This window comes from Pyxicephalus adspersus, chromosome 2 (assembly GCF_032062135.1).
Source record: "Pyxicephalus adspersus chromosome 2, UCB_Pads_2.0, whole genome shotgun sequence".
Lineage (NCBI taxonomy): Eukaryota > Metazoa > Chordata > Amphibia > Anura > Pyxicephalidae > Pyxicephalus > Pyxicephalus adspersus.
In genome coordinates, this window is record NC_092859.1 from 119,655,683 (window position 1) to 119,667,517 (window position 11,835).

Sequence of the window (11,835 nt, forward strand, 5' to 3'; positions counted from 1 at the left end):
AGTTCAGAAATTAAAGATCCTACTTATAGTGGATTCCATGAATGAATCACATGGACTGAGCAATCAAATTGGAAAATTAGCCTGCGTATGGGCAGCTTAAGAGAAGAAAACTTCAGCTGCTATTATCTTCTAGTAACCCACCCAAGGTGCGACTACCTTTACCATTATTTCAGGAGGACGACACAGTTGTGCACATGATGGATGCTTACAGCTATAAGCACAATATAGCCCAGATATAGTATATTGGACACAAAAATCATTGTTCTGACGTTCCATTTTACCTGTAAAACAACATCACCCCCCTGGCTATATAGTGGTTGGGTGTAAAGGAAAAATAAAATAAAAATAAAATAAAAAAAAAAGTCACCATAATCAGAAATTTGTTCACACACATGTATTTCACCAGTCCATTGAGTTGTTTGCCTGCAACTAATATTTACAGTATGCTAATAATAAAAGGACAATACTGTGATGCTGTGATCTAGTAGTGCTGGACACAGAGTAGGATTTTTATTTTTACTACCAACAATATGGGTGTTGTTGACCCATAAACCCAGCATTACTTTCCCACCCAATGTGTTTTTTCCTGCCCTCTGAAATACCTTGGACCTCACTGTCCTCTTGATTGCATTAAAAGAACTACAGCCAAAAATACTGAATTCCTCCATTGTTTCCCAAACCCCGAACTCACTGGCTGGGACCGCCCAAAAGTTCTTGATCTGCAGAAAAAAATACTTAACTTATCTGTAATGTAATAATGGAATAATGAAAAGAGCAGAAATGTTATCAAAAGTTTCAGCTAAGAGGCTGAGTGAATAGAAAGCAGTGCAGGACAGCAATACCCAGGCTAAAAACAGAAAAAGGCCATGTAACATGAACCATGAAACACAAGATATTAAACAACAGAGTGTAACAAAAATCTGTAATGTAACCAAATAAAATGCATATACAGAAACAGTCACAGCTGTTTTCATGTCATCTGCACCTGTAAAATGTATCATACATGTGGAAGCTAGCATTGTATTTAAAGTCAATGACTTAAAATCATAATTTTTACTAGCTTTACTGACATAGGAAGCAAATAGGAAAATAACGGATATTGGGTGTGAGGAACAAACAAAAAATACAAAATGTCCTTTTTACTCACTAAAAGCCACTGTCATGTGATGCTCCAGTCCAGCCTTCTTACTTCTTCTGTATACAGGGCATGTCCATACCACTGCTTGTGTATTACCAGCTTCCTTGTTGACGCAGAAACATGAAATGCTGATAAATTACAAGAGCTGAAAAACAGTAAGCGATCACACTGAAAAGCAATAACTAAGCAAGCTAGTATCCTGAACCCAGCCAAAGAAGTCCATTGACAACAATGTGCTGTGCCATAACAACTGCTGGAGAAGAGAAAAAAAATTATACACAGTCACATGCTAAGCTTTACTGCAAAGCAAACATCAGTGGATATCACATGAAGCCTTAAGACATTTTACTCGAAATGCTTTAAATCATAAGGCTTTTAGGGACACCTTTTGACAAACTGTTTGCAGGGTGCAAGGGGTCAGAACCACCTGCAAAAAAAAAAAAAATACACCAAAGTGATGGATTTCTAAACTTGTTCCTGAACAAAACCTGAGCCGAGACCTTTAATCATTAACCTAAACATACTTCTAAAAGTAACAACAATTTATAAAAAAAAAAACAATACCCTAAACCCAAGCCTTAAAGTGATACTCTACTTGCTTGTCTATGCAGGAAGATTCACTTCACAACACCTCCCAGGGACTGCTTACACACACTATTGATTCCAGAGTAGAGTAAATTTCAAAGGCAAAGCTACAAGTTTATTTTTATTCCTGTACCTGTCTAACACATACCTTGTTTTCACTGCCCAGTTGCTCTGTTTAATCACCAGAAGTGAAGAGAGTGCTTAGATTGTACACATGGCAGAAACTGGGTACCCCTATGGGGCAGTGGTAGGTGTCCATGTCACAAGAGAGAAAGGGGTGAGAGCATGGGGGGGGGGTTATGAATAAGCCATGTACAAGTTCCAAAATGTATACAAAATCTAGCATCAAGACAGCTGGACCCCAATGCTGTTTAGTGATCTGCCACTCCAGATCACTGCAGGACTTAAATATGAGCTGTTCTTGGGGCTTGATTACTCTGCAAGGGCAAAGGCAGAAGAAGAATACATTTGCTTATTCACCTTGAAAACATTGCATTCCCAAACAAAATTTAGGGTTCAGTCATCTTCCAGCCATCCTTGTTTGCACAGTCTACAAAGTTCAATGGAGTTTGTGGTTACAATCGAATTGTAAAAACTGCAGTAATACAACACCAGCTGCCAAAAGCAGCCAGACTGGCCTCAAGTTTACTAGCATGACTAGAAAATGTAATACATTGCAGGTCACAAAGCTGTACATTTTTTTTCTCGTCACCTAATGTTTAATTGGCAGTTCTGTAAATATAACACATACTGTCCTTGGGTGACTAGGCTCACACCACTGAATCTATAAAAAGAGCAATGGTTGTCACCAAGGCTGGACTTCAACTATACCTGCCATTGTTACCTTCCATTAAATGTAGAGATTAGTTCTTTACACAAGATAAGATTTCTTTAGCTTTCTATACTTGTTAAAAATGTTCTGAAAAAATGTCTGCAAAATGAAAATAAATAGTCATCTAAGGACTGATAAGCTGTAATATAGTATTTTTTTTTCTTGGGCCTAACTTTTGCATATACAACTGAAATCATTTTATCTGTTTAAACATTGTCTGTTGTGCCAGAAACCTTTTGAACCAACAACTTTGCCACCTCTGCTGACAGTTATTAGTTACCGTTATTCCCGGTTCTGTGGACTACAGAATCCCCCCCCCACTATGGAAAAATGGAGATGGGGGCATTCTATGGTCCTAAAACACATGTGGTGACTAAGGTTGCTTACACAGCAGATAATTTTTGCAGGAGACTGTGTTATTGTTACCAGCTCTGACATGTGTACAGCTGTCACCCAACCTTGTTCATCAATCTGCCATGACCGTTCAAAGAACAAAAATTGGAAATTACCTCTCATGCACCTATGCATGCAATGGAGAGCGCAGCAGGGTGCTGCTTGCTTGTCTCCCCCCCTCCCCTTTTGTTCATTCAGCTGCCACTAGAAACGATCATGAAAGATCATATGCAGCTACAAAGTCCTACTTATGCACATAACCTTAGCTTCTCCTCTATACTGTGCAGTAGATCAGCATTATCACTGTAGTTCAGGAAATCCTATATAAAGATCATCATAAGAATAAAAAAAGAAAAATGGAAATAATGAAATAAGAAAGCTAACGCAGCCAACAAATCTAAGGACTGGCAAGCTTCAACATTTTTCCTTTGGGTTTAGATATGCATTAATGCTGCAAGAGAATAAGAGCTAAAATTGTTCAGCAACATGCCGTTCATGTCTTCATTTCCGAAGACTTAATTATGAGTCACAGTAACATGATAATATGAATACATTATACTGTACTTCCCATTTCACTGGTAATGAAGATGCATCTGGATATAAGTATTACCTCTCAAAATCGCCTTCTTTTGTCTGCAGATCTGTGTACTATAAGGAAATCTGCAAAACAGAAAAATCTCTTCCACGTTTTTATTGTAATTTCTGTATATTTTGAACACCTGCATGAAAAATGTCTGCAAAAGGAAGTGAGCAATGCTCAGATTATTGTAGCTAGAAGACTGTTGGACGTTGACCCTGCATTGATAATTAGGTGAACAAAGTTGTTAATAGTTTCTTGCAACAAAAATACTATAGATTGTAGACCAGTTTAACATTGCTCAGAAAGAACTGCAACAAGAAGATTCCTTTACTGAATATTTTACTTGTAGAATATTTGAAGCTACTGTGTAGAGGAATACAATACAGATTATAACTACAGAGACAAGGGGAGTGACCTTCATTCCCAGCCTCACCCTAAATCTGCACGGTCTGCTCACCCTGGCGGCTGAGGATTAATCTAAAAACTGAAATCCCATCCTGCAATTGAGGCTGGAGATATTCAGCACTCATTCAGTGTGTGGTAAAAACTCCCAAGTTTTTTTTTTTTCTTTCTGGGAGAAGTTTAGCAAACTGCATATCTTGACTGTGAGTCATGGGGATATCGAGGGGTGGGGCAGCAGAATCCATGGAATTTGATCTGAAAACACTCCTTACCTCTTTACTAAACCTTGTTTTACTGTGTAGAAAGATTCACTTAGGATTCAGAGAATGCCAGTGGTATATAAAAAATAAACCACGTAATTGAAAGTGTAAAAATTTAATGTTACCAATTAAGTCATGTTTTTTCCAGAAAGATTATTGAACAGGATTTAATTAGCGCCAACATATTAGGCTGCGCTGTAGATTAAAAGGGGTTGGAAATGACAAACAGATACAGACACAGGAGGTGGAGAAAACCCTGCCCCAAAGAGTTTACAATCTAGGAGGTGGAGAGAGTAACACACAATAGGGGAGTACAGAAAACGACAATTATTACTGTAGCTGTGCATCTATTATAGATATCAGAATCTGGCTCTACAAATGCATTTGTTTGATTGGCATGTAGGGTGAGCACTAAGAGCCATTTTGGTTTTGCTGCAGTGCAAAAGAATCGCCAGATTTAGTTAAGTATTTACAGCAAACGGAGAAGATGCTGGTAGCATTGCTGATACCTGGAGATCAAACCTCTGTGAAGGAAGATCAGATGTCAGAAAGACTTGCTCTAAAACAAACAGAAAATGGATTTGTACTAAGAAAACATAAGTATGTACATATGATGAAATTATACATAAAAGAGGTTTTCTTTTGCGAAATTCACATGCCAAAACCATAATTACGTTTAGTCATTGATGGCTGTTCAAGGTAAACAGACATTTTTCTGTAGGAGGTGAGCTTGGTCATACCCCCACCTAATCCTTACGGGTACATCACTGTACATTAAAGCATAAATGGGAAGCTCAGAGATGGGTTGGGTGTGGTCATACATGACTTTTACATGTGAACCTCATGTGTAACTCAACCTACATGTTTGGATTCACATTTTTTGTCATCATTTGCAGTTTGTGATCTTTACTTGTACAGTGCGTTTAATTATGTCTATTAAATATACTGACAAACCTCAACTTAACCTTCAAGAAAAAAAATAAACTTTATTCTTTTAAGAACATTTCGGTGCACTCAGAAATTTTTTTTTCTTCTTTGCTCTAGTCCATGCATTTTTTCTTTCGACTACAGAATTGCAGTAGCTCCAGGAAATTCCTCTGTCCTGCCGGTACACAGACAAGTCTGTTATCACAGGACCTTCATTTTCCACTGCCCTGGTAAGTCAGAAAAAAACTTTCTTTGGCCCATGTTTGTGCACAGACCAGCAGTACAGGTAATGATTTGGAGAACCCAATCTGAGCACTTCATTTATTTCCTTCACATGAGACTCATGTATTTCCTTGAGATGCAGCTTGCTCTCTCAACATTTTCATTTTGGCTTTCAACTTTCGTTGCTTGTTTTTTGCTTTCTTCTTTGCGTTTTTTGTGGCTTTTTGCAGATTCAGTTTCAGCTGGCTTGAACCTTTTTCGGTAGAAGGGTTCTTTTTTGGTGGATTCATCTGCAAAAAAAAAAAAAAAAAAAAGCTAGTTTTTTTTTTTAAAGTAGCTTTACCTTTTTTTAACATATGTATTACCATTGCCATTATTGTTCACTACATGTGATATCTACAATGATGGCCATTTACAGGACAGTTGTATTGAGACAAACATAGGGACTTCCACAGCTGACCTATCCTGACTGCTGATGTTAAAGCTCAAATTCCTTCAACCCACCTCTCTCCCACCCAATAAAAATCTAAATGTCATTTTTACTCACCTAATTTTTATTGAAGATCGACAAAGTGCAGGTACATCTTCAGGTGTCAAGAAAAAAATTGTACCACACAAAAAAATTGCACCAGGTGCCTTGTAAGGTCCCATCCCTAAAGGGACCACAGCCTATTTGCCTGAACCCCCCGGGGCGCAAGGCTCCTGACAGGGGACAAGCTTCTCAATACATGAGCCCACCTGACCCAAGCCTTAGCCTAGGCTGGACTGCTCCAATACCTTAGAGCCCTCACCAGTAACTTGATTTTTTTCTCATCACCAGTATATTTTGCATCACAAGACAGGGAATCTCAAAGAAAAATGTGCAGGATGGGACAAAGGGGCATGGGAAAGGGATTAATATTTGCCCAAAAAGTGACCTTGTTTCACTGTCATACTGATCCAATGACTTTGAATGAACAGGTTTCCTTTGAACCCAATGAGGTATTACAATAAAATAAGTTAAAAAAAAAAATTGTCAAAAAAAGATAATACAGAAATTTTCCTCCTTAACTTTGTATGATACAAATGTATTCTGTTCCACATCATACACAGTTAGAATTTAAAATGATTTCACCACAATGATTTGTATAGTGTTATTCTCACATATGTGAGTTTCAGTGGCTGTACTGGACACGTGGACAACTATAAATATTATAGGGTTCAGCAAGACAATGCAATGACAACCCTGTAATAAGGCAGGTTCATAAATATCTACAGTAAGACATTATGTATCACTATTCCTTGATGTGTTTTCACGGATACAGTTGAAATCCCCAGAACAGGTTTGTGGAAGCTCCAGTACACATAGCATAGTCTGCATGGCTTCTCAGCTAGTACAGTCTGTAAATTATATACATTTATTAAGTTAGATAAAAGCTGATGTCTACTGTTTACCAGAAATCAAGCTACTTAATCAAAGCAGGACCATAGCAAGCTGACCACAGTCATCAGCACATGGAGTCACCGGACACATTCCTTATATTTACTGACCAACAATATATGACTGGTTTCAGTCTTGCATATATATTACCTCTTCAAAAGTTAACAGTACTATAAAGAATTTCTTTAAAGAACCAAATCAGCCAAAACTATATTTTTGATATTAATAGATGTAGTGGCTGCATTATTTTTCTATCTTCAGGATTTTTATGCATTTGGAATCTCTGCTAGTAACCCTTTCTGTCTTGGTGTAGCAGCAACCATTTGTTTTACTGTATCTATGTGGAGGAGTAGTGTGGTAACCATAGACTGCAAACCTGGACTACAATCATCTTTTTTTCTCCATTATATGGGGAAGGGGCAAAGAAGTTAAAAAAGATAGCTCAATGAAGCCTGAAAAAAGGAAACGAATGCAGATACCACATCGGAATACAGGTAAACTGCAAAATATTATGTCACCTTTTGTTTTTAGCAATAATCCAAATTCTTTACCATGTCATTAAGAGATTGTGCGGGTAAGATACTTGTGTCTTTCAATGTCTGGGCTCCAACGTTAGCAATGGGAAGGCCAATGACCTCTAGTGTAGTATTCTGTTTGCTAATATTTGGGTACGGACAGGATTATTTCAAAATATTACCTGTATTTATTTAGAGCCAATATAAGCCTCCAAGTGGCATACATAGGGAAGAGATGTAGGAGCCTGGCCAGATAGCAGGGAGTCATACACAGTCAGTATTATACTCTTAGCTTGAGGTTCCTGCAAGCAGATCCTCTTGAAGGGAGACTGTGACCCCAAAGGGGACACCAAGCAAGTACATGATACTTGACAAAATGTAACAAATGTAGGTATCAAAACATTTCTATGGAGGGGATGGCATAAGATCTGGGTCATGACTGACCCACCAATGGAATCTCTTGGGATGTTAATACCAATGGGGTTGCCTATAAAAATAGACAGAGGGGTATAGAGAGACATCATCTCACCAGAATACCTAAATCCCATATCTGGAAGGAATGAAAATGTTACCTGTATTTATGGGAGAAAATATTGCTGATGATATTTTGCCAGATTGGAGGTTAGAGTAGGACTCCAGCAGCAACACAGCAAGCCAAAAAATGTCATAATCAGAATGGGGAAGGATGTTTTTTTTGATTTGTATTCTCAGAGTATGGTGACATGGCACTCAGCAGCTGAGTAAGAAGTCAGGGTAAGTCTCTCTAACAGAGCTCTGGATAACAGTAAAAACCCAACAACTGTATGTCAAGCCAGATCAATCATAATTCAATCAATTCAAGCAAACTGCAAGGAAGCTCTTTATTTCTGGCAGCCATTAAGTGAGATTTTGTTCCAGGGTAAAGAAAAGGTGATAGTAGGAAAGAAGATAAGCATTGCCTACAATCATATATTTGGATCTACGTGATAAATACACCAGTAAATACATATTCTTATTTACACAGTCATGCACATTTACCATATTATCATTGTTTAGAGCAGTGTTTCTCAAAGTTTTTAACATGGGAGAACCCATGAAATAACTTTCAGGTCTTCAAGAACCCTCCTGTAATTACTGTATTCACATCACACAGTATATTAGTGTGGTGATCAGTAGGAAGAATGTTTATTCATAGCTAGCCATTGGGAAGAATGTCACCCGTACGGAAAGCCAAAAAGATCATTGGTGTCAGTTAAAATGACCCGAGAGGCACAAACTACTTTTTGCTCAGGGAACCCCCAGCAACCTTTGGAGGAATCCTAGTTGAGAAACACTGGTTTAGATAATGTCCTTCATGTAGTTATATGTTCACAGATTCAATGAGCTTGCAGTGTGATTGTGAGCATTGTTGAACATACTATTGTAAACATTACTACAGATACAATAAATCTGTCAAATCATACCCGTGGTTTCCCATGTGGATAACAATTTGTGTATTCGGAAGCAACAATTAATGTAATGGTAAGTACAGACAGCAAGTCTGTATTATCACAAACAGGAAGGTTGGTTCATATGTGCCCAGATCACTGTGGCTCTGCTCCTAATAACCCAGGTGTGCCAAAGTGAGAAAAGCTCTTTTATCCCATACATCCACAGACAGGCAGCAGCTTGCATGACATACCCAGGTAAGCAAGGCTTCACACCTTAATGAATTGCAACACAGAAAAGGCAACCTTACAAACCCATGTGCCTCTACTTGTTTCTACAAAGAGGTAATGTTTATCCAAGGCTCCATGTTGCTTTAACACAATGCACCTCACTTGTAGTATGGGTTTTAATGTGTGAAGAATTCTCTGCAAGCCAAAAACTCACAAAAAGCTCCCTGTAGAAGCTAACTTACTAGAAGGGCAGGTCAGAGACTAGGAAACATGGAAACAACATTTTTTTATTTTCAGGTTTTGAATCTGGTGAATAAAATCATGTTATATAGAGAAACAGAATAATAAACCTACACCTTTTTTTTCTGGATAAAACCAACTGGAAAAAAATGAAGATAATGTCATCAGTTGAAAATTTTAGGCTGCTTACAAATAGGGTTTGAAATTTCTTTAGTTCTTGACACTTCTGGGGAAATCAGAGACATTCTATAGCAGACTGTATACTCCCTACATCTCCCCAAGTAGCGTTGAGGTCAACAGGGTTCCTTGGAAGCCTACAGCACAGTGTTATCTTCCTATGCAGAGCATTGGAACCCATGGAGATCTCTGATAATGTGCAGGTTCTCTACCACCAATGGCTCCAGGCACCAGATGCTTCAGATGTGAATGCTAGACAAGCTATAGTAAGGATAGCACCAGTGAGTGCTAATCTCAAACATTTCAATTATGTCAGCAGCGTAAAGAGTGGTAATAAGGAGAAAATGCCTTTTTAAAGCTATAAAAAAGGACTACATTAATTTACTAAGGATATGTATAGAACCCCATCACTATTCTTAATCAAACATAGCCAAATATGTATTATATACACAACTTATGCTGGCACTGGAAAACCGGTTAGGTTGCAGGTTTATACAAAGAGTAGGAGTGAAAACTTAATGTAAATGTGATGACAAGTATGAGCACAAGCAGCTTGTACACATATATTAATATACTCAGCATATTTGTCTTTCATCAGAATACACTGCATACATGTTAAAATAAATTCATGGCATGTGTATCTTCCTGCATGCTAGGTTCGTTGTATCTGGGTAAAGCAGTTTAAAAGCACACATTTTGTAATAAACATTACATTTTGAATTTCAAATGACCTAATTCTGCAATTTTTCATTTTTTTATAAACACAATTTAGGGATGTTTGATGATAGCCAATCACAAAAGCCATGTATTTATTGCAAAAAGGAAAGCTTATGGAGGCATTACATTTCACTAAACCTAAAGGAAAATGGGATGTCAAGTATGAAAGGGTCTGAAAAACTTTCTGCATTGTCCATGGAAGCCACAGTCATGATCTGTTTAGTCAAGATTTGTTTAGAAAAGCCCTTTATAGTGCACGTCTCAGCATTATTTGTTCTTTACTTTGTTCTCTATAATGCTCAATGCTTGTACAATATTTGCAGCAGCATCTGCTTGAACGTCTGTTCTTTTGACACAGGCATGCTTCCTGCACTAGATGCACTGAAAGTTTTCCAAACCTCAGCCCAGTGCTATTCAAGCCCATTCTTAAGGGTCACATACAGCAGACTTTCTGCAATATGGAAGGACAGCTTACAACTGTTATAGACAAACTAAAATAACCACAGAGGTCCAGGGGAAAACTGCAGTATTCTGTGAGCTGAAACTAGAAGTTACAATAGCATGACATTCAGGAAAGCAGATGGCAGAAGATAGGAATGGCACCAATATTACACATAATATTTACACATAACAACATACATCAGTCCACTTTACTCTGGGCTGCTGAGCAAACATCTTCAATCAGAAACATCAACTAGCGATTAGCTAAAACCTTACCAAAAATAGTTCAAAGGTATTTAAGTCGGAGAGTTTATTCTATTTACAATCATCAAGGTTTTTCTGTAATTTACAAAGCTCCTTACATCCAGCATGGGTGGGCCTGTTGTATAACTAATTGGTGCGGTCTCAAACAGAACAAACTTCAGAAGAAGGTCAAAACCTGACCTGAGGGCTTTGGGAAGTTTCTTAGCACCAACAGGTAAGATAGAATTATTCTCTAATTATCAAATTACGAACAAAAATAGAATGGGGTAGGATGGTGCACTATGGGTATGTCTGGATTTAAAACTAAAATCCTGAGTGCATACAGTGTGCAACATGCATGAATTTCAGTCTCCATCTTGCATACGGACTGTAGTGTACCTTTAGGCAATGGGGAAATTTAAAAGTAAATCAATAAACACCCAGTTTTGTTAAAACATTTGTTTGGTGTTGCTTTAGGGTAGAAAACCGCTATGACCTTAGCTGACTGATTGTAAAATTCTATACATCGTCACACAGCCACAGGACCTGTCATATATGTGGAGCAAACACACCCAGACACAGCACAGGTGTGACATTCCTGGGTTACTCTACTCATATGGAAAAATTTAGCTATGTTACGAAGAAGAGATCCATCTTTTCATAAACAATAAAGCACAATCAGCAGTTCCACTGCTATAAACAAAGGGGGTGTTTATATGGAATAAATAGATTGTAGACCAAAGTCGTCCTTGACATTCCCTGTAGTCTAGCTATCTGTTTATAGTGCCAATGTGCCTAAATGATAAGGAAGCATCTATTTGCCTGCACAAAAAGTTTAGAAAAAGGTACTTTTTTGTGATCAATCTAATGTAAAGAATTTAAATAATGTGTGTTAAACCCAAACTTTTCTGTTTTGCTGTCTGTACCTCCATGTTCTCTTTATTTTTTGACATGAGAACAAAAAGAAATCAGACAACAATAAAAACGTCAAAATAGGTACGAACCCTTCTCCACTCAAATTATAAATAAAGGAGAAATATGTTTGTTAATTTGCTTGTTAAAGAGAAATTGTACTTGCACACCTTTGGTACTGCCTCAGGCTATAA

At 37.8% G+C, this 11,835-nt stretch overlaps 1 protein-coding gene across 2 annotated transcripts in view; it reads right to left on the reverse strand.

The window, feature by feature from the left end:
• Nucleotides 1–5,150: 5,150 nt before the first annotated feature.
• ICE2 (interactor of little elongation complex ELL subunit 2) overlaps nt 5,151–11,835 on the reverse strand; it is a gene marked incomplete at its 5' end in the record, with an annotated part of 40,427 nt that continues 33,742 nt past the window's right edge. Inside the window, 1 exon segment of one of the 2 annotated variants that reach the window (XM_072402174.1) lies at nt 5,151–5,629. In XM_072402174.1, the coding sequence (XP_072258275.1) occupies nt 5,459–5,629 (171 nt within the window). 2 annotated transcript variants of the gene reach the window in all.